Source organism: Amblyomma maculatum, chromosome 6 (assembly GCF_055883805.1).
Source record: "Amblyomma maculatum isolate TAMU_Amacu chromosome 6, ASM5588380v1, whole genome shotgun sequence".
Lineage (NCBI taxonomy): Eukaryota > Metazoa > Arthropoda > Arachnida > Ixodida > Ixodidae > Amblyomma > Amblyomma maculatum.
The window spans coordinates 136338288-136362109 of NC_139349.1; the positions used below are offsets into that span (position 1 = coordinate 136338288).

The 23822-nt window shown below is 49.8% G+C and overlaps 1 protein-coding gene across 1 annotated transcript; it reads right to left on the reverse strand.

Moving 5' to 3' along the window:
* Positions 1–252: 252 nt before the first annotated feature.
* LOC146186837 (solute carrier family 22 member 7-like) lies at positions 253–23426 on the reverse strand. The gene is made up of 2 exons (XM_084608122.1): positions 22337–23426; positions 253–590 (listed from the first exon to the last, which is right to left on the reverse strand). Exons 1-2 carry the CDS (start codon positions 23424–23426, stop codon positions 253–255), a joined length of 1428 nt encoding a protein of 475 aa, XP_084464248.1.
* Positions 23427–23822: the final 396 nt, after the last annotated feature.

The window sequence follows — 23822 nt, forward strand, 5'->3', positions numbered from 1 at the left end:
TCCCGCATCGTGTTGGCCGGTTGCAGCTTCGTCGTCTCCGGCAGCGTCAACGCGTTCAGCCCAAAGAAGAGCAACATCGCGGCCGCTGCGGCGTACAGCACATCCTTCCCGTTCGCCGAGTGGATCTGCTTAAGGAACGGTGCCACAAAGGCGCCCATGCGACCGCAGGTGTAGCAGAAGGAGAAGCCTGCTCCCCGGACCACCGTCGGATACAGCTCTGCAGGCAGGATGAACACAGCCATGAGGCAGGCTTCAGAGATGAGCATCCACAGCACGACGGTGGCCCTCAAGAACGGTGCTCGGGGCATGGACCACGTGTGCAATAGCCAGTGCATTAGCCACCACTGCCAGGGCGATCATGCTTAAGGCGAGCGTCATGCGCCGCCCGGCGTGCGTGATGATGAGAACGTTGAAGGGGATTCCGAGCAGCTGAAGCAGAGTCAGCACAGTGCTTGCCCCGTGGACGGAGCTGACGAGCTGGCCCGTTGCAAGATCATAGTAGACGGCGAACACGATGAAGCAGCACCCGAAGAGAACCAGGGACTGATGGCGGAGGGCCTGGTTCCGCATCAGCACCGTCGCATGCACATCTGCGATATGGGTAAAAGCGTGAGAGGGGTTAGAGAAGCACTTAGAAAACAGTTTTCGTCGACTCCAAAGAACCGTTGACAATACTTTGCAAACAATGCTGGTGATGCCTTTGAAGTTGTTTAAGGCCTGCTAAACTGCTACTCTGACTAATTTACGTGAATGAAAAGACATTTTTCAATCGCGATGCCATGAATAATTAAAATTTATATGAATATCATCGATCTTAGTGACTTTGCACATACAACAAACCATCGAACGTGCTCAGTATACTAAGGTCTAAATATCTGAGTTTTCAATTAGAGGCCTAAGAGTAAAGAATTTCAGCAAAACTTGAAATCCTGCACCCTGCTGACAAATCAATGTTTGGCAGGAGCCGGGCATATGTGTACTGACATTGCTTTACAAATTCTGTCTAATCAGCATGTGTGGTCGTGCATAGAAACATGTGATGTTCTTCAGTGTTCTATTTCAACCCTCTTCGCTTGTGCACTAGGAGTATATGTGACAAGACAGACGAATGGAGAATATGACACTCAGAATGAGATGCATTGAGAGGAAGGGAACAGCCACCGAGACATAGAATAGCATATATGAATTATGTACGGTGCTGATCACATAGAGACATAATTATGTGATTGTATAGACAGTCGATGAGAAGGTAGAGGAAGAACAACCTCATACCCTCGGTGAGGATCGAACCCGCCAAATTTGGAGGTTGTGGTTTCGGAGCTCACCGGTGGCATGTGGTTGTTTTTCCTTAACAGGCCTAATAGCTCATCGAGGTTTTTTATGCAGATATGTGAATTGAAACTACTGATTTGAGGTAAGGTTTCGCTACAGCATTTCCGAAACGCATGTTCCTGCAAGTTTTCATACATAGGAACGATTGACTAATGGACAACCCATCCCTGAATATGTTTTCTGCTGTGTCATTTGCTATTCTTCAGCAATAATTACGATAAAAGAGCAGTGACATTGGTTTGCAAGCAAAACGTTGTGATTCAGGATTACGCACATAAAAGGTTTCTGCACTTTGTTGCTTGAGATTTCATTATTGAAGATGTGCACAAATTTCAGGCTATTGCACTGCTTTCAAACCAGGTATACTTTCAATTTCGCACCTCACTTCCACGAAGCAAAAGGGCGAAAAATTCAGCTGTTATTTCCTCCCCGGTACTTTACAGAGGATATCACACTTACATTAATTGGGAATCCTGGGTAACATATGCAATGCATAATGACAGGCCTCCTCCTTGCGTTCATCTGAATGTGAAGTTGGAGTAAGCGCCTCTAAATAACTGTTACATATATTTTGAAGAGTAAACTGCGTACGTTATGAGCGCACCTATAACCGAACATTCAGTTCGGTGGATATCTCTACAAACTATAAACAAGACGGAAATGCGCCATGAAATGGCGGATAACAGTTTTAGTTTAGTCAGCTGCCAGCTCCCGCACTGACTTCGTGCTTGCGCCGCCCTTTCCGGATTCGATCTTTCTTCTCAAAACCTGGTTATACTGAGCAAAAGTAACACGTTTCAGCCCTTCGCACGTCTCAGTAAACACCTCTTCAAAATATAAACGTCGTGATCTCTTACTGCCTTGCATATGCAAAGCTAAGATTTTTTAAAAATCCCTGCGATGGAAATTCTTGGAATTTATGAGACTTCCTATAATGGCACAGGTTCCAGATGTCCATTTTCATCAAGGACATTTCATTATGTGCCTTTCTGTTTGTCCTTTCGACAGGGAAAGGAAGAGAATAATGAATGAGTTTTCTACTCCCTCCGTATGCTCGCTTTTGTTTTTTCCTGCCCAACTCATTATAGTGAATTTGCTTCTTCTGGAACTTGATGTGTGTTTTTTCTTTTATCTACTGGACTGTAGGTAGAAATGTCTTTTTTTCTATTCGCCTGCAATTTCGTTGCTGGTACCTGTCCGTGGTCTGGAGTACTCGCTTATTCAAAGTTCGATGAAGTATATTCTTTGAGATTAGCTTTAGTTTTACGCGATAGCGCAATGACCCCGTGTCACGCAAAAACCGGTATCGGCGTTTGTTTTTTCTTTATTGCCTGGCTTTGACACATCACATTTCACCAAAACAAAATGCATCGTATTGTTATTGTTGTTGACCGTTGTTACGCGAGATCTACAAATAATGAGAGAAGTAGAAGTAAATGAAGATAACTCTGAAGATAACAGGATTCGGATGTTTCTGACAGTCCGATTGCGAAACGAGCATGCTACAGATACACCAGACCTTTTTTTTCTTTATTTCCAATGGGGCAAGAGTCAATGGAGCAAAAATACACTGGGTCAAAAGTCTCAATCTATAATACAACGAAGAGCGCTAGCACAAAAAGTAAAGCTTCAAACAGTTTCAAAAACGCTTTAGTTTAGCCAGCTTGATCAAATCTGGCGTCCATTCATGTTTCTCACATTTGGAGCATTAAAGATAGATCGTGTTCAGGTAGCTTACACTTTCATTGAAATATTCCCTCGCGGAGCGAATATCCACGCCTGCGTGTGTCAAAGCCATTCTCGTTTTCCACAAACTGTGGAGGCAAAGCAACGTGAATAAGTGTTATGGCACACAGCCTTTATTACGGAAAGGCAGGAACCGTATACCATATGGTGTAATTGGAAAATCCTTTCTTATAGTCCTCTGCAAGGCATCTCACAGAAAGATTTCATCCAAGTAGTCATGGAGAATACGGTCTATGGCTTCCGGTTTATGCTAAATCAAGCAGTCCAACGACCACGGGACAAAGAAGTCTTTTTCCATCAACCGCGGAATAATTGGCAATGTAACACTCTTTAAAACGAAGAAGAAACGTTTCGCTGATGACCGTACTGGCATCTTTTTAACTCTTTTTAAGACATCCTTGCCTTCCCTGCACAGTTTAATGATCGATAAAAGGGCACTGCCATCATTATATAAAGAAAGTCCTTATACAGGGGCTTTTAGGTTACAGCACTTAGGTATTCCCGTGAGGAACTCGCCTTTATAATGATAAAGGAAGCCACAACCTCGCGAAAACACAACACGCACTCAGTCGTCTGCGTTTGATTTGCTAGAGGACACCAAAAATGTGGGCGTCTTTGCTCATTCGACATTAAAGAACCGTACGCAGAAAAGGCTCCGTTTGGCTACGTAAGAACATAAATCTGGACAATATTTGCCGTAAAAATAAATGAGCCAAACCACGTCCTCCACTCTACGCCAAGCGAAACAAATCTGCATGACTTGTTCTTTCCCAAACGGAACCCCAGACAAAAACCGCTAGCAATCTGTGACACTTCTGCACGCTAACCCTTGACATGGATAACGCTTGCAATGCATACCGGACTTTCGCAACAATGAACACATTGCATAACTTTGAATACGCGTACATTGATAAATATAAATCACCCACTTTGTTGTTTCGACTGGGCAGGTTCAAATTAATCATTGCAGTAATCTTTCGTATCCTTGTAAGGTTTAAGCGGCACTCCAACATACCTCGCAGGTGTAACCGACTGAGAAATATTTTCAAAAAGGGTAGGTGCGCTGCACCAGACCCCATGCTACACCACCAAACATTTGTATCAGTTGACTTCGCTGGCTATTTGTTTACAAAATCGAGTAGCGTCTTTGATTGCTTCTGAAACGCATTCTTTATTTTGGCAGAAAACGGCTATGTCGTCAGCGTATGAGAATATTTTTACTTTGTTTTGATAATTCTAAATCCTCGGATCCTTTCATTCTGATCACCTTTAAGCAAAGTGGTTGTATATATGCGGCAAATAACAGAGAAGATAACGGATATTCTTGTCTATCAGACGATCCTATCTGAAAGCCTTCTGTGAGTTGTTTATTCACAATAATGCTAGTAAACAATTTATATAAGCCATTCGAACTACCCCTAAGATGACTGAGCCTACATTTACATGATGAAGTATTGGAAATAAAATTTCGTGGATAACCCGGTCAAAATATTTCTCCCAGTCTAGTTGCAGCATTGAAACGTGATCTTCAAACGCATCGCAGCATTCTAACCTCTTCCTAGATACATGAATATTTGTATATATTGTGAAAGAAGGCTAGGTCTAGACGGAAAGGCCGTGACGGCAAGGCCAGCGATGCCTTGTCTAGTGCTTTATTCTGATGACCAACCAAGGCGCGTGCCGGAGCCGGCGCCGCGGAACGATGACGATGGTACGTACAAATGAGACGATCAAGGCATGTAAAACCGAACGAAGATCCAGGGAAGGCTCACAATATGCTTTGTTCTTTAATTTGACATGTTGCATGTGGCCCTAAAATGGCTTTAAATACGTTAGGAAACCGCTTCGCTTGGATCTTTATGAAAATTTTGTAATCCAAATTGGCAAGTGTTATAGGCCGGTATGATTTCACTGAGAGCAATTTGATGGAGTTGTCACTCTTTGGTATCAACACCATGTGCGTCCTTCTAAACGGTGGTACCGTTTCTTCCTTATCATATGGCTCACTCAAAACTCGATTCAATGCCTGTGAAACTTCATCCTTATAAGCTTTATAAAAAGTTGCGTCCAACCCATCAAGACCAGGCGATTTTCCAGCGGTCAAGTGTTCTGTCACATTTTCTATCTCTCGCATGCTGATAGGCATCTACAAGCTTGCTTTCACAGTGTCATCGAGTCTTTGCATGAGTGGCAAAAAGTCTTTTTCAAACCCTTCCTCCACTCGCCCCGCGTGACCTAGCAAGGAGCGTAAATATTCTATGTAATGCTCGTTCTATCTTCCCCCTATCGCTTGTGAACCCGTCGCTGGTGTTTATTTCTGTTATTTCATTCTTCATCGAGTACCCTTTTTCCTCTTCTAATGCACACTTGGTGTACGCTCCTTCGGGAAATAATCTTTCTGCTCATGCTCAAACGACAGCGCCTTTGTACTTGCCTATATCAATAGCCTCTAGATGTTTTTTAACCTGTCTGATTTCCTTCATATTGCCGCGAGACCTTAAAAACTGTGTTTGTTGTTTTTTAACAGCCGCCGGCATACAGGCTTATCACTCTGATTCTGGACCGCGTATCAGTTCCGTAATCTTTGTTTGTTAATGCTCGATGTCGCGAGTCACACCTTTATCAGTTTCGTTGCAGCGCAAGATGCACCAACATCTGCCTCGAAGGTTCTGGCCAGCGGGTGTCGCAAAAAGCCCATGCTGGTAGCTGTTTGCGACGTAATCTAGATTGTTCGGTGCAGCCTTTATGTTGAGCGTTGACGAGTGTGACGGGCATTCTTTGTTTGACGATCGATGAGCACATTTGTTCCTATCGCCGCCGCCGAGTTGCTTAGTTCTTTTGCGGGCGCAAGTCAGCCCAAACAAAGAGTTTCTTTAGTGCAATCATCGACCCTTCATTTGTGTCGTCGACCTCGTCACCACTACGTGACATCTGCTGGAGGTGCTGCCTTTGATCCTTCAAGTGAACACCCCAGCCGTGTTCCTGTCACCCTGGAAGACCAGCCTACAGGCCACCGAGCCAGCCGCCGACTTCAAGGCCTACACCCCGAACACGGTCTGCTGCCTGACCCCATTCGATCTCGGAAGGCATCGACGCTGACAATGGCCCAGCCTACAGCACCGTTTGTTTTCGTCCGACCCCGTGAGCCCCCCTGCGTCCATGAACGACCGGATGAAGATGCTGGAGACTTGATGGACCTTTTCAACCGGGTGGCAGAATTCAACGGCTGGAACGAGGCTGCGAAACTCAGGCAGGTCTACTTTGTTCTTCAAGGACATGCCTGAGTTTGGTTCGAAAATCATGAGGCAGCTATGAAGGATTGGGACTTTTTCAAGGAAGCGTTTTTGACTGCCTTTTCAAGCGTCGTCCGAAAGGAAACATCCCAGGCCCTCCTTCAGTCAAGACTTCAACTTCCTAACGAGCCTGTCCTGGCGTACGTTGAAGAGATGAAGCGCCTCTTTCGCCGCGCCGACCCTAACATGACTGAAGGTGAGAGAGTCAAATTTTTAATGCGAGGCGTCAAAGAATCGCTTTTTAGAAATCTTGTCCGAAATCCGCCAAAAACTGTGGCGGAATTTGAAACGGAAGCGTCTGCCATCGAGAAGACGTTGTACACCGGGATGCGCCACTACGAGCGACCACTTCAGCCAGACTACTCAAGCCACTACCCCAGCGCATCTGCAAGTGGAGAGAACCTTCGGGACCTTATCCGGGAGATCGTGCGAGAGGAGCTCCGCCGATTGATGCCATCATCACAACAACCCCAGGTGGCGACGCTCGCGGACGTCGTCCGTGAAGAAGTCCAGCAGGTGCTGGGCGTTCCTCAAGCGACGGCTGCGGCTGTTCCAGCACAAGAGGCAACAGCAATGAACTACGCTGGTGCATTACTTCGCCCTGCGCCCCGACGTGATGACTTTGCGAGCCCTCGCCGCTGCTGTCCTGTTCCTGAAAACCGCCCCTTGGCCCCCGCCCGCCAAGCCTACCAACGACCCCAAACCCCAGGAAGTGCGACGCCTGGAGGACTGCAAACAACCGGCCATTATGCTTCCACTGCGGTGAGGCCGGCCACATTCTGCGCCACTGCCCGTACCGACGAATCGGTCTCCGCGGATTTGCAGTCGACGCTCCACGACCACGCCCAGGTGAACGACCACAAGAAATTGACAACTATCTGCGTAGCGGTGAGATTGCGCCACCAAGCCGTCGGTTCAGATCTCCATCGCCGTACAGGGCCCGCTTTGCGTCGCCAGGCCGTATCTATGATGAGAGTATGCGCGGAAGGTCCCCAAGCCCGCGCAGGGGAAATTAAACAGAGCAACCTTTGGAGGTGAGGTTGCTCAACGGCGAAAAGACGAACATCCTCTGCCGCAGAATACCACTACAGACGACGCAGCCATTTCACCGCCGCTCCACACGACGACATCGACGACAACACGACCAGAGTGCAAGCAGGCACCACCGCCCAGCGAAGTAACAACGGTATGCCCCGGCCATGACCTGAAGAAACGACGGAGCCGAGATCGGACACTAAGGCCCACGTGCAATGCGAGGACGCGAACAAGTGACCTTGAAGTTGATATCTACGGTCGCCGAGTCACTGCCCTAGTAGCCACCGGAGCTGACTATTCAGTCATTAGTGGACCGTTAGCCTCTCAGCTCAGAAAAGTTATCACCGCTTGGGATGGCCCGCTGATTCGCACCGCAGGTGGCAACCTGATTACTCCATCGGGACGATGCACTGCAAGAATAACCGTAAATGGGCGTACTTACCCCACCAGCTTTGTGGTCTTGCAGCAGTGCTCCCGCGACGTGATTTTAGGCATGGACTTCCTAAATGAAAATAGGGCTATCATCGACCTCCGATCCAAGCTCATCAAGCTCTCTGCAGACAAAGCCATACCTGCTACGACGACTTCGTCGCAACACGTCGCTCTAAACGTAGCACAGACATCAAACCACTGAAGGCATCGTCGAAAGAAATATCCAATTGCTCTTAGAACGAGGTATCGGCATCGCAAGAGGCGTCGCGAAATTCCGCAGAGGACAAGCTCAGGTGCTGGTAACAAACTTCACTGAAGAATACCGGCATCTCAACAAGGGCACGACCATCGCTTTTCTCGACAAATTAGCGGACCTCAAAATGTATTCACCCTCCGCGACCAAACACTGGAAGACCACCGGACCAATTCCGTCAGCCCACATTTGACATCAACCCAGTATTGAACCACAGCAGGAAAACCCCGATTCGCAGTCTTCTTCGAAACTACAGGGAGTGCTTCTCGTCATCATCGAAGGTACGAACAACACCACTGGCCAAGCACCGCATTATAACGGACGAACACGACCGACCTCTGCGACAAAGCCCTTATCGTGTATCGCCGCGAGAACGGCAGGCCATTCGCGATCAAGTTGAGGAAATGCTGCGTGATGACGTAATCCAGCCATCGAACAGCCCCTGGGCGGCACCAGTCGTTTTGGTCAAGAAGAAAGACAGCACACTTCGCTTCCGCGTTGATTACCGCAGCTTCAATAGCATAACGAAGAAGGATGTCTACCCGCTTCCCCGCATCGACGACGCTCTCGACCGGCTCTGCAATGCAAGGTACTTCTCATCGATGGACCTGAAGAGCGAATATTGGCAAATTGAGGTCGACGAAACAGATCGCGAGAAGACCGCATTCATCACACCGGACGGCCTTTATGAGTTCAAGGTGGTGCCATTTGGCCTCTGCTCCGCACCAGCCACGTTTCAACGAGTAATGGACACAGTTCTGGCAGGCTTGATGTGGCAAATTTGTTTGGTGTATTTGGACGATGTTGTTGTCTTCTCGTCAAACTTTGAAGACCACCTAAAACGACTACAGACGGTGCTGGAAGCCATCAAGTCATCGCGACTAACGCTAAAAGCAGAGGTGTCACTTCGCCTACGAAGAACTCCGGTTCCTAGGTCACATTGTTAGCAAGGACGGTATTCGCCCAGACCCGGAGAAAACAGCTGCAATCGCACAATTCCCACCGCCTGCCGACAAGAAAGCTGTGCGCCGATTCCTTGGGCTGTGCGCTAATTATCGACGATTTGTCAGAAACTTTTCGCGGATCGCCGAACCATTGACGCAGCTTACAAAGGCTGACGTACCTTTTAAATGGGAAGCGCCGCAAGGAGAAGCCTTCGACAAACTTAAGCGCCGCCTGCAATGATCTCCTGTACTTGGCCACTTTGATGAAAACGCCGAGACCGAAATCCACACCGACGCGAGCAGTGTGGGCCTCGGAGCCGTTCTCGCCCAGAAGAGTGCCGGACAGGAGAAAGTAATCGCCTACGCGAGCAGGTCCCTCACAAAAGCCGAAGTCAATTACTCGACGACCAAGGAGTGCCTCGCGATCATCTGGGCCACTTCTAAGTTTCGTCCATACCTATACGGCCGACCATTCAAGGTGGTAAGCGACCATCATGCGCTCTGCTGGCTGGCTAATTTGAAAGATCCCTCCGGCCGCCTTGCCAGATGAAGCCTACGACTTCAAGAATTTGACTTGACTGTAGTCTTTAAGTCGGGCCGGAAGCATTCCGACGCAGACTGCTTATCACGCGCTCCAGTCGACGCTCCCCCGAAGGACGATGACGGTGACGCCTTTTTACGACCGGTAAGCGCCAGCAGTTTCGCAGAACAACAGCGAGCAGACCCTGACCTGAAAGCGCCAGCCGATTCCCTCCTGGTGTGTTCAGGCGACATTTATCATTGTTCGCGTTAAGCAATGGCCTCCTCGTGAAGAACTTCGCACCCAACAAGACCGTGCAGCTTCTCGTAGTGCCTAAAACCCTCCGGCAGGAAATTCTGCAGGCGTTGCACGATGAGCCCACAGCAGGTCACCTCGGATTTTGTTCATGTTGCATCGAATCCAGGAGACGTACTACTGGCCGCGACTGCCTGCCGAAGTTGCCCACTACGTGAAGACGTGTCGTGAGTGCCAACGATGCAAGACGCCTCCGATCAGACCAGCAGGACTGCTAAACCCGATTCTGCCCCCAATCATGCCCTTTCAACAAATTGGGATGGATCTCCTTGGCCCCTTTCCAACTTCGTCTATGGGTAACAAGTGGATCATCGTGGCCACTGACTACCTTACCCGTTACGCCGAAGAAAAAGCACTACCAAATGGTACCGCAGCAGAAGTCGCCAAATTTTTTGTCGAACAAATTCTGCTGCGACATGGCACCCCAGAAGTGCTCATCACGGACAGGGGAACGGCGTTTAGGGCAGAGTTGGCGCAAGCCATCCTGGAATACAGTCATACAAGCCATCGACGAACAACTGCGTACCATCCCCAGACCAATGGCCTTACGGAGCGCCTGAATAAAACGATCGCGGACATGATTGCCATGTACGTCGACGCTGAACACAAGACCTGGGATGCCATCTTGCCGTACGTGATCTTCGCGTATAACACGGCAGTCCAGGAGACGACCAGAGCGACCCCGTTCAAGCTTGTGTACGGTAGGGAGCTCACGACGACGCTCGACGCAATTCTGCCGCACGTAAACAACGAGGATAACCTCGACGTCACCGCCTACCTGCAGCGTGCAGAGGAAGCCCGACGACTCGCACGGCTACGTATTAAAGACCAACAGCGCACCGACAGCCGACGATACAACTTACGACGACGCCACGCAGAGTACAATCCAGGAGACCAAGTGTGGGTTTGGACACCAATTCGCCGTCGCGGATTAAGTGAAAAGTTGTTGAGTCAATACTTTGGGTCGTACAAAATCATTCGCCGCGTCGGACCACTGGACTATGAAGTCATTCCCGACGGAACGTCAGCATCACAACGGCGACGTGCCCGCCCAGAAATTGTACATGTTGTACGACTGAAGCCATATTACACGCGTTAAAGAATCTGTGGTGTTTCAATTTCGCAGTGTTTATGTTTAAGTTGCTTTGTTTTGGAACATCGAGGCGATGTTTTTGTTAAGGGGGGAGTAATGCCGCGAAACCTTAAAAACTGTATTTGTTGTTTTTTAACAGCCGCCGGCATACAGGCTTATCACTCTGATTCTGGACCACGTATCAGTTCAGTAATCTTTGTTTGTTAATGCTCGATGTCGCGAGTCACACATTTATCAGTTTCGTTGTAGCGCAAGATGCACCAAGATCTGTCTCGAAGGTTCTGGCCACTCTGGTGTCTTTCCACAATGTTCCAGCCCATGCTGGTAGCTGTTCGCGGCGTTATCTAGATTGTTCGGTGCAGCCTTTAAATTGAGCGTTGACGAGTGGGACGGGCATTCTTCGTTCGACGATCGATGAGCACGTTTGTTTCTATCGCCGCCGCCGAGTTGCTTAGTTCTTTTGCGGGCGCAGTTCAGTTCAGGCGTTCAGTCGTGTCCGACTCTTCGTGACCCTATGGACCATGAAACGCCACGCTTTCCGGTCTCTCACTATCTTCTTAACATCACATAGCTTCATCTGCAATGCCTCGAGAATGCCATCTAACCATCGCGTTCGCTGCCTACCCCTTCCCCGGCGACCCTCAACCTTTCCCAACATCAAATCGTTCTCCAGCGACTCCTCTCTTCTCATCAGATGACCAAAGTAGCTGAGTTTAACTTTAGAATTTTACCCTCCAATGAGCAGTCAGGGTTTATGGTCGACAATATCGACTGATTTGATCTTCTGGCAGTCCAAGGAACTCTTAAGAGTCTTCGCCAGCACCACAATTCAAACGCGTCAATTCTTCGGCGGTCAGCCTTTTTCACAGTCCAACTCTCGCATCCATACATCACAACTGGAAAGACCATAGCACGGGTTATACGGATCTTGGTTGGCAGACTAATGTCTCTGCTCTTTACTAGGCGGTCAAGGCTTACCATTGCTCTCTTTCCCAGAAGCAGGCGTCTCCTAATTTCATGGCTGCAGTCTCCTTCCGAGGTAATCTTGGCGCCCAAGAACAGAAAATCTGTCACAGCTTCCACTTCTTGTCGATTGATGCTCCAGGACTAGATAGGGCAAGACGCCATGATCTTCGTCTTTTTAATGTTCAGTTTAAGCCCAAACTTCTCACTCTCTTCTTGTACGCGCATCAGAAGTCTCTTGAGTTCCACTTCACTTTCTGCCATTAAAGTGGTATCATCCGCATATCTAAGGTTGTTGATACGTTTTCCAGCAATCTTCACTCCAGCTGAAGACTCGTCCAGACCGGCCTTTCTCATGATGCACTCTGCATATAGGTTAAATAGGCAGGGCGACAGTATGCAGCCTTGCCTCACCCCTTTCTCAATCGGAAACCAATCAGTAAGACCATGCCCAGTTCTGACTGTGGCCTCTTGCCCTTCATTAAGGTTCCTGAGGAGACAGATGAGGTGAATTGGAACTCCCATCTCTTGGAGAGCTTGCCACAATCTGCTGTGATCTACGCAGTCAAACGCTTTCGCATAATCAATAAAGCAGAAGTAAATGGGTTTCTGGAACTCTCTTGCTTTTTCCATGATCCAGCGAAGGTTGGCAATTTGGTCTCTAGTTCCTCTGCCCTTGCGAAACCCAGCTTGCACGTCCGGAAGCTCCCGATCCACATACTGCTGCAGCCTACCTTGCAGGATTTTTAACATCACCTTGCTAGCATGCGAAATAAGCGCGATCGTGCGGTAGTTGGAACAATCTTTGGCACTGCCTTTCTTTGGAATGGGGATGTAAACTGACCTCCTCCAATCCTGTGGTCACTGCAGGGTTGTCCAAATCTTTTGACATAATGTATGCAGTGTGTTAACAGCGTCGTGGTTGAGGTTTTGAAGCAACTCGGCTGGAATACCATCAATTCCGCTAGCTTTGTTCTTAGCAAGGCTGGTTTAGGCCCATTCAACTTCACTCTTCAGGATGCCCGGCTCGAGATCAGTAATCACAACCGTCTTATGTTGGGTTTGTACATCCGGGTCCTTCTTGTACAGTTCTTCTGTGTATTCCTGCCACCTCTTCTTTATCTCTGAGGCTTCAGTGAGGTCCTTGCCTCGTTTGTCCTTTATCACGCCCAGCTTAGCACAGAAGCTTCCTTTGATATTTTGATTGTCTTATACAGAGCTCTTGTGTTCCTTAATTGGCTGTTGTCCTCAACTGCTTGACACTGTATGTTCAGGAAGGCATTCTTATCTCTCCTTGCTATTTTCTGAAAATCCGCATTGAGAACCTTGTATCTTTCTCTTTCCCCCATACCTTTTGCCATCCTCCTTTCCTCAGCTATTTGCAAAGCCTCTTCAGATAACCAGTTTGCTTTTTTGCATTTCTTTTGCTTTGGAACTACCTTAGTAGCAACTTCTCGTATTATATCACGAACATCAGTCCACATCTCTTCGGGCTCTTTGTCTTCTAGATCTAATTCTTGAAATCGATTCCTCACTTCCACAGCATATTCTAATGGAATCTGATCCAGATCATACCTGAAAGGCCTTCTAGTTTTCTGCGTTTTTCTCAATCGAAGCTTAATCTTGGCAACAAGAAGCTGATGATCGGTGCCACAATCGGCCCCAGGCCTTGTTTTTACTGCTTGTATAGCGCTTCTCCATCTCTGCCGGCAAATAATATAATCGATCTGATTCCTGTACAGACCGTCCGGTGAAATACATGTGTACAGGCGCCTCTTGTGCTGTTGAAAATGAGTATTCGCTATGGTCAGGTTGTTTTCTTGACAGAACTCTACTAGCCTCTGCCCAGCTTCATTTGGCTCACCAAGACCGAACTTGCCTGTAATTCCGGATATTTCTTCACTCCGACCTTAGCATTCCAGTCTCCTATGAGAAAAACGACGTCTGATGATGGGGTGCGGTCTAAAAGGCATTGTAGGTCCGCATAAAATCTCTCAACGTCAGCTTCTTCAGCAGCAGTGGTCGGTGCATAGACTTGGATAACTGTTATGTTGAAAGGGTGACCTTGGATCCGAAGTGAAATCATTCGGTCGTTTCTGGGGTTGTACCCTAGCACTGCTTTGCCCATTCTTCTGTTTACTATGAGAGCGACCCCATTCCTTCTCTTGGATTCGTGCCCACAATAAGAGACATAATGGTCGCCGGAGTTAAATTCTCCCATTCCGGTCCACTTGAGTTCGCTGATACTCAAGATATCAATATTCAATCTGTCCATTTCTCGCTTGACAATATCCAGTTTACCTTGCGTCATAGATCTTACATTCCATGTTGCTATGTGATATATCTCCGTGCAACATCGGACTTTCCGGTCGCTTCCCGACACATCCACAACTGAGCGTCCTTTTGGCTTTAGCCCAGCCGCTTCATTCGTCCTGGAGCTACTAGGAATCGCCCTTTGTTCATCCCCAGTAACATGTGGGACGCCTTCCAACCTGGGGGGCTCATCTTCCGGCGCCATATCGATAATGGTATTGTGACTGGCCATAGGGTTTTCTTGGCAGGAAATACTGGAGTGGGTTGCCATTACCTTCTCCAGTGAATCACATTTTGTCAGAACTCTCTGCCGTGACCTGTCTATCTTGGGTGGCCCTACACAGCAGAGCTCACGACTTCATCGAGTTTCGCAAGCCCCTCCGCCACGACAAGGCAGTGATCCATGAAGGGGTTGCGGGCGCAAGTCAGCCCAAATAAAGAGTTTCTTTAGTGCAATCATCGACCCGTCATTTGTGTCGTCGACCTCGTCACCACTACGTGACAGTATATTGCCACACCGCTGCCCATCTTCTAGTGCAACCAAGTGGCCGAATGTCTTAGTGCGTGGCTGAGCGTCGTCCTCGTCTGTCTCGAGTTTCGCTTGATGAAAAAAAGATGGCAGCTCGGTTGTTCTTCTGTCTGCTACGTGTGTTGGTGACGTTTGGTGGATTGTGCAGGATAAGACCCCATGTACGTTGCCCCCGAAGACATCAGTGACACTGCCCATCGACGCTCAGACGCCACTCCCGTCCATAAAGCGAGCCGTCGCCTCCGAGGCCTACAACCCGAGTTCGAACCACTGACCACACCGCTGCGAACCATGACATCTACGACGGGCAGCCAGACAAGTCAGCATTCCAGCAACACCCCACCGTACGTCCTTCCCGCACCTCGATCACCTCCATCATTCCACGGTGACCGGTTCGAGGATGTCGAAGACTGGTTGGCCACTTTTGACCGTGTGGCCGCATTCAACCAATGGGACGATGAGCGGAAGCTAATGATTGTGTACTTCGCGCTTCAAGACTCGGCCAAGACGTGGTTGGAGAACCACGAGACGTCTTTCGTCAACTGGGCCGTCTTTCGCCGTGAGTTGCTCACAACGTTCAACTCGAGTACGCGCAAAGAAAACGCAGAGATAGCAATCCGTTCGAGGTCTCAGCAGTCAAATGAGAGCGTGGCCATGTTTGTCGAGGACATGACGCGACTTTTCAATCGGGCCGACACTACCATGCCCGAGGCAACGAAAGTACGGCACCTCATGCTCGGGGTGAAGGAACAGTTGTTCGCTGGCCTCATTCGTGACCCTCCAAGAACTGTCGCACATTTCGCGAGAGAAGCTACGAGCATGGAATGTTCACTGCAGGAACGCTGTACCCAATACGGCCGTCAGCCAAGCGTAGCGACCACACCCTACTGCGCGTCCATGTCAGCAGCTAGGGACGAGGCATTGCGGGAGCTTGTGAGCAGCATCGTTCGCGAAGAACTGCAGAACCTCCACTTGAATGCACCACCTGCGGTGAATTATTCTACCGGAGACGTCATTCGTGATGAAATCCGGCAAGCGGTGCAGCCACCACCAGCCCCACAACCAGAGCCATGCATTATGACGTATAGTGATGTCCTACGTCCACCTACCCCCGAGCCACATTCATTCCGCCCAGTTGCCGGACCACCACCTCGCTACCAGCGTCCCGTCGAGCAGCAAGAAGATCTGCTTCCCGTCGAGCCGCAGCAAGACCAACGTCCCGCCATCAGCAAGGCGCACTGGTGGCGCACACCCAACAGACGGCCGCTCTGTTATCACTGCGGCGAGCCTGGCCACATTCTACGCAATTGCCCATACCGGAGAATGGGCTTAAGAGGATTTCCACCGAACGCGCCTCGACCTTGCTATGGAGAAAGACTACAGGAGATTGAGGAATACCTGGCTGCTAACGAGATGCACCCGACGTCACCGCAACGGCAGCCGCGATCGTCATCCCCGAGGCGTTTTGGGTCACCCAGTCGAAACTCCTCCTCTGGGCAATTCAGAGGCACGTCCCCTCACCGGGAAAACTAAACACGGCGACCTCCGGGGGTGAGGCCGCCGCTACGGCTCAGAATAAACACCATCCACCCGACGACTTGACGCGACGGCCCGAGCGGCGACGACCCGATGCGACGAACTTACCGACGTGATGCGAACGCATTGTTTCCGGGGAAATTTTTGTAACCGCCGACAGTTGGGATGTGACCGCACTTGTGGATACCGGCGCCGATTTTTCCGTCATGAGCAGCCAGCTAGCAACGACACTCCGTAAGGTTCTGACGCCTTGGTCTGGGCCAATGATGCGCACTGCCGGTGGCCATGTCATGATGCCGATTGGCATGTGCACTTGCCGCATAGAGATCTGCGGTCTTACTTTCACTGGCACCTTTGCCGTATTGAAAGACTTCTGTAAAGATATGATTCTAGGCATGGATTTTCTGCAAGAGTATGGTGCTGTAATAAACCTTCGGGAGCAGCTCACAGTATCGTTTTCAACCAAGCGAGCTGTTGATAGCAACACGGACTTCCGGAAAACGATGTTGCGCGTCTCTGACGACCACATAACAATCCCTACGAGAGCGAGCAAGTTCGTCACAGTCAAATGTGATCACAGCACCGACACGCGTGGAAAATCCGAAGCTAACATGTCACTGCTTCTCACTCGACAAGTTTGTGTAGCTCGGGGCCTTGTCGAACTTGTCCGTGGGCAAGCCGAAGTGTTAGTGACAAACTTCACGTGTGAACCTCAACTTCACGTGTGAACCTTCTGTAATAGAAAGGAACAAATAAATAAATAAAGAAAGAAAGAAAGAAAGAAAGAAAGAAAGAAAGAAAGAAAGAAAAAAACCTCAAGCTACCGTCGTGTGAACACGACGGTCGCTTATTTTGAAGAACTTGGAGAATGGACAGGCCAGTACGCTTTATCCAACACGTCAGACCTCGACAATGCGACGTCTACAACCATTCAGACCGACTTGAACCCACACCTCTTGCCCAGTCAGAAACGCTGCATAGAGAATCTTATCAATTCGTTCCGCGATTGTATTGCATCAACCTCCAAGGTCCGACAGACGCCACTAACGAAGCACCGAATTATAGTTGCCGACGACAAACGTACACTATGCCAGCGTCCTTACCGGGTGTCTTCAAAAGAACGTGACGCCATCCGCCGCCAAGTAACAGAAATGCTCCAGGACGACGTTATCCAGCCATTGAGGAGCCCGTGGGCTTCGCCTGTTGTCCTTGTCGGGAAGAAGGATGGAACCTTGAGGTTCTGTGTTGATTATAGACGCCTCAACAACGTCACGAAAAGGATGTGTACCCCCTGCCGCGCATAGACGACTCCCTCGATCGCCTTCGCCATGCCACTTACTTTTCGTCACTTGACCTCCGCAGCGGATATTGGCAAATAGAGGTTGACGAGCGAGACCGTCAGAAGACCGCTTTTATTACGCCGGACGGTTTGCATGAGCTTAAAATCCTTCCGTTTGGCCTGTGCTCGGCCCCTGCCACATTTCAACGAATGATGGACACCGTACTCTCTGGCCTGAAGTGGCAGTCATGCCTCGTATATCTCGACGACGTTGTAATTTTCTCGGACACGTTCGACGAGCACCTGAAACGTTTGCGCGCTGTTTTCCAGGCCATCCGATATGCTGGTCTCTCTCTAGAGCCCGAAAAATGCCACTTCGCATTTAATGAGCTGAAATTTCTCGGCCACATTGTCAACGCTCGAGGTGTTAGCCCAGACCCAGAAAAGTTGGCTGCTGTCGCTTCATTCCCAAACCAGAAGATAAACGAAGCTTGCGTCGATTTCTCGACCTCTGCGCGTACTATCGTCGCTTTGTTCACAATTTCTCTAAGATCGCTGAGCCTCTGACCCGCCTGACAAAAGACGCCGAACCGTTCGTTTGGGGCCCCGACCAGGAACAAGCCTTCGCGGAACTCAAGCCCCGTCTCCAATTTACACCTATACTTGGCCACTTCGACGAAGAGGCTGACACGGAACTGCACACGGATGCCAGTAACATTGGCCTCGGTGCGGTCCTTGTTCAGTGGCAGGACGGTGCAGAACGCGTCATTGCTTACGCCAGTCGCACTTCGTCCCGTTCTCAAGTTAACTATTCAACTACGGAAAAGGAGTGACTCGCTGTTGTGTGGGCAGTCATGAAATTTTGTCCGTACTTGTACGGTCGTCCGTTTCGTGTCGTGAGCGACCATCACTCACTGTGTTGGCTGGCAAACCTGAAAGATCCATCGGGTCGGCTTGCTCGATAGAGCCTTCGGTTGCAAGAATTTGACGTTACTATCGTGCACAAGTCCGGCAAGAAACACAGTGATGCTGACTGTCTGTCACGCGCCCCTACTCCCTGCCACACGGACGGCTGCGACGACGATACCGCTTTCCTCGGTGTTATCACGTCGTCCACGTTAGCCTGAAAGCACCGGGCCGATTCTGAACTTTTACCACTCACCGAATACCTCGAAGGAACCGTGTCATCTCCTCCTCAGCTCTTCAAGCGCAGACTGTCGTCATTTTGCTTGCGCGATGGCGTGCTCTACAAAAACTACGGTCCAACAGAAACTGTTTATCTGCTAGTAGTACCCACCACGCTTCATGACGAAGTTCTTCGTGCGTGCCACGACGACCTTTCTTCCGGCCATCTCGGTTTTTCTCGCACATTGGCACGGATACGCCGAAAATACTACTGGCCCAAGCTAGCTGCCGTTGTGCACCACTACGTCCGTACCTGCCGTGAGTGCCAGCGGCGGAAGACACCGCCCATTAAACCAGCTGGCCTCCTGCAGCCTATCGATCCCCCGAAATTCCCATTTCAACTGGTAGGCATGGACTTACTGGGCCCATTCCCGAAGTCCTCAATGGGTAACAGGTATATAGCGGTTGACAATGACTATCTCAGCCGCTACTGTGAGACCAAGGCCATTCCTCGTGGTACCACAGAAGTTGCGCATTTCTTCATTCTTAACATTGTACTCCGTCACGGCGCCCCAACACCAGTCTTAACTGACAGGAGAACCTCGTTTACGTCGGCACTCACGAGCGAGGTCCTTCGACTCAGTGGCACCACCCATCGCAAAACAACTGCCTATCATCATCAAACTAATGGACTAACTGACCGGCTTAACAAGACAATTGCCGACATGATTTCTATGTATGTAGACGACGATCATGGAAACTGGGACCGAATTCTGCCGTACATCACGTTCGCATACAACACTGCGCTTCAGGAAACCACACGCTTCACTCAATTTCATTTGGTCCATGGACGCGAACCTTTGACTATGCTGGATGCTATGCTTCTTCCGGATTCTGCTCCCTCCACTGTCGTGGGGGCTGACCAATTTATTCGTGACGCAGAAGCCGGACGCCAACTTGCCCGACAGCGAATTCGGCACCAACAAGTACACGACGCCCAGCGCTACAACCTGCGACACCGAGAGGTGACTTACACACCCGGCGATCAAGTCTGGGTTTGGAGCCCAATACGGTTGCGAGGGCGCTCTGAAAAGCTTCTGCGCCGTTACTTTGGACCCTACGAGGTGCTCCGTCGTCTCAGCGCGGTGAACTACGACGTGTTACCACAAGGCACTGTCCGCTCCTCTCGGCATCCGAAGTCTGAGATAGTTCACGTCACCAGAATGAAGCCTTATTACAATCGTTGAACCGTTTTAGGGTCCAAACAAGAGCCAGAGACTCCCGTATAAATTGCCCCGCTTTTCTATTGTTCCCTTACGTTTGCGGCATCGGGTCGATGCCTCTTGGAAGGGGGGCAATGCCACACCACTGCCCATCTTCTAGCGCAACCAAGTGGCCGAATGTCTTGGCGCGTGGCTGAGCGTCGTCCTCGTCTGTCTCGAGTTTCGCTTGATTAAAAAAGAAGGCAGCTCGGTTGTTCTTCTGTCTGCTACGTGTGTTGGTGACAATATTGGCCTGGTTGTGCACTTTCTAAGCTTCATAAAAGGTGTAGCTCACTTTGCAATTCTATCTTTTTACTCCATTGTTCTGTTTATAACAAAACCAATCTCTCAATTGCATCTTTCTTAACCTCCTCTTTAATATGATCCCATGACTCAAGTACTGTTTCAGGTTCCACTTCTCACAAGATTTTTATGCGCTGCTGCACAGTATCTACAAAACTTTCATCTATGAGTAGATTGTCGTTAAGCCTCCAAATCCCAGTTAAACCGCTGCTTAGTTCCCTGGATCCAATGGCACACATGACCAGGCTATGGGCCCTAAACGAAACAAGCTTTTAATATAGCAGTTGCAGAGAGGCGCAAGCTGACCAGACATATATGATCTATCTAGCCTAGCATATCTCCCTGGAATTGTGTGAATTCCGACACATCAGAATTCGAAAGTAAATTTGCAACATCCTCGAGGTAAGAAACTTCCACATTGTTTCGTTTGAGTAAAGGGGTGTTTGTGTAAGCTTTGCCGCACGCTGCGGCATTAGAAAGTTACTAGAACGGAACAAAAAGAATTTAGGCAAGTAACACCGTACATTTCTGTAAATTTAAGCTTTGCTAACATGCAATTTCGTGGTGATATATTGGTGGCGGAAATCAGATTTCGACCTAGAACGATCTCATTAGGGTAAATAGCGCCACCATGCTTCTCGTTGGCCGCGCTTCACACTCTTCCCGCACAAGCTCATAATTTCACAGGTCAGCCGGCCATGCGCCCGCGCTGTATGCTGGCTGTGCAAATTTTAATGAACGCGGAGTGGACGCATTTCTGTAGCTGCATGTGTGATGGATACGCGCTGACTAATAGTGTTGGATGTTCGTGTGAGTCGTCTTCGTCTTCTACAAGTGCGGATAATGTATCTACGCAGACTTCTAAGAGTGCGGACGGTGCAAGTACGTCTGGTCCTCGGCGGCAAGCCCGGGCAAGTAAATCTGAAGCCGCGTAGTCGGAGACGAAGGGTAGGCGAGCAGAGGCGATGATTGTTAGGCGGTGCGAAAATGCTGTGACGCGGGCAAGAGAGGCCAAGGGAATGCGGCAGAAGCGCGCCCGAGACGAGCATTATCGTTAGACTCAGGCGGATGCAAATCGGCTTGGTGGGGCGATTAGGCTCACTACCGACCTAGGGAAGGGGACCGGACTGGAGATGCAGGGTACCGAGAAAGGGTGGTGGACGCCATGCGCTGAAAACGAGCTGAAGACGCTGAGTATCGAGAGAGGGAGGCGGACGCCATGCGCCAAAAGCGGGCTGAAGACGCTCAGTACCGAGTGAGGGAGGGGGAAGTCATGCGCCAAAAGCGGGCTGAAGACGCTCAGTGCCGAGAGAGGGAGGGAGACGCCATGCGCCAAAAGCGGGCTGAAAACGCTGAGTAAACGAAAGAAGGAGGCAGACGCCATGCGCCAGAAGCGGGATGAAGACGCTCAGTACTGATTGAGGGAGGCGGAGTCCATGAGTCAAATACGAGCTGAAGACGCTGAGTACCGAGAAAGGGAAGCAGACCCCGTGGGGCAAAAGTGGGCTGAAGACGCTGAGCACCGACCGAGAAAGGCGGACGCCATGCGCCAGAAGCCGTCCGTATTACGTCACACCAAATTCGTATTATATGGGCAAATAATAGTGGTGTGCCATGACCAGTAGGCCGATTTGCAGCTTAAGAGCTGGAGAAACGAACTAGAATGCAATGCGAGCGGCGTGCAGGGAACTGAATTACTAGAGCACTTAAAGGTGTAGCTTAATTGTCCTATCAATTTTCGTTCTTGTTCAATGAGTCATCTCCTTATAATTGCTTGTGTGCATGCCATTCCTATTTTGTGGTGTCAATGTCATGTGACTCTCCCCTCTAAAAGACCCTGATAGTGTAACAAAAATCATTTATTCTTCCTGTAATCAGTGCAGGCTTAAGTTATTAGGCTTTCTAGGTCAATACTATAGCTGGCTCTGAATGCCAAAGATTTTTCGGTATGTTTTATTATTGGGATGAAATTCTATTCAACTGAGTAATATGATAACCGAATCCTTTTAAGGAAATATTTCTATAGTAACCGAGTTTCGTTTTTAGAAAGCAAACTCAAGTACCTTTTGGTGGTGAAGGAACTTTAGATATTCCAGTGCCTAGCTGGTGCTCTAGTTGCCTCTTGTGTTCCACCTTCAGCGCAGACAGGCGAAGCTTGTATATTTCCGGGTCGGTACCATTGACGCGTGCCGCCCACGACAGAACATTTTCAGCTCGCTTCATATCCAGGACCGTCAGAAGCCAGCACGGCGATTCTTTCATAAGGTACACAACAAGAGCCAAAGTGCATGTGGGAAGCATGGACATGGTCTGGGCGGCCTTCCAGTCTGAGACCACGTCATACACCAGCGCGCCATAGATTGAGGCCGTAAACCTTCCACCGGCGACGGCCAGGCTGCAGAATAAGGCCCGGTGCTGTGTGTCTGTAACCTCGAATAACACCACAGCGGACATGACGAGGAGGATGGCGGCGCCAGCGGATAGCAGTGCGCGCAGTACGGCGAACGTGAGTATAGTCTTAGCGAAGACCAGCATTATGCCAGCGAACGCAAAAAGTAAGAGCCCAATGCACAGCACGGGGTATCGCCCGATCTTATCCGCCGCGAGTCCCGCTAAAGAAGCACCAACAACTCCTCCGAACATGTAGGCCACCATTAAGGCCGAGATCATCCAATGACGACCACAGACTATGTTCCACTCTTTGATGATCGAATTGACCGATTTGCCGGAGGTGGCATCTGTTGCGAAGTCCCAACCGGCGTCGCAGGGAATCGCACTGCGGTTTTCAAAGCCATCGAAGTCATCGGAAGGAATCGGCGGCTCGTACCGAAGGCATTGGCTGCGCGTCAGACCATCAGCGTCGAGTGGCACGCTGGAGTTCTTCCACATCTCTGGGGGAAGGTGGCCATACTTAGGTGGCGGTCTGCACCAGTGGTCCACAGGTCGCGCGAGGGATTTGAGCGATGATACGTGCAGCACTGTTGTGAAGAAAGCCAGCGTAGAGCAGAGAAGAATGACCCTCTGGAGCCATCCATGACCGAAAATTAGGATACGATCCAGGGGCGACGTGAGCACGGCAGGGTTTGTTCCTGTCACCGGGGCGGAAACTGTGGCACCAGCCTCCAGCGCAGCTTCAGGGAAGAGCACTGGCATGCGCGGTCCAACGGAAGGTCGGCCGCTGGGGCGCCGACTTTTCTTCAGAGTGCGACTTTCTCTTTCGGACGTGGCCATACCTATTTGCAGAGGTGCTGTTCGTGTTATAGGTGCGGAATCTGTTACACTGGCCTCCTGCGCATCTTCGGGGGATAGTGCTGACACGGATGGTGTCGCGGAAGGTCGAACGCTTGATCGCTGATTTTTGTTCGGAGTTCGAGTCTCTCTTTTGGAGGTGGCCATATCGTGTTGCAGGGGCGGTGTACCTGTCGCAGGTGAGGAAGCTATGACATCGGCCTGCTGCGCAGGTTCGGGGGACAGCGCTGACGCGGACGGTGCAGTGGAAGGTCGACCGCCGATGCGCCGCCTTTTCTTTGAAGCTGGAGTGTCTCTTGC

What these genes read in the sequence shown, in the direction of transcription:
- LOC146186837 (XM_084608122.1), bottom strand. Translation starts at nt 23,426, where the DNA reads ATGCCAGTGCTCTTCCCTGAAGCTGCGCTGGAGGCTGGTGCCACAGTT. An exon ending in AGTTCCTTCACCACCAAAAG is followed by an intron (nt 591 to 22,336) that starts GTACTTGAGTTT and finishes CCCATATCGCAG; the next exon opens with ATGTGCATGCGACGGTGCTG.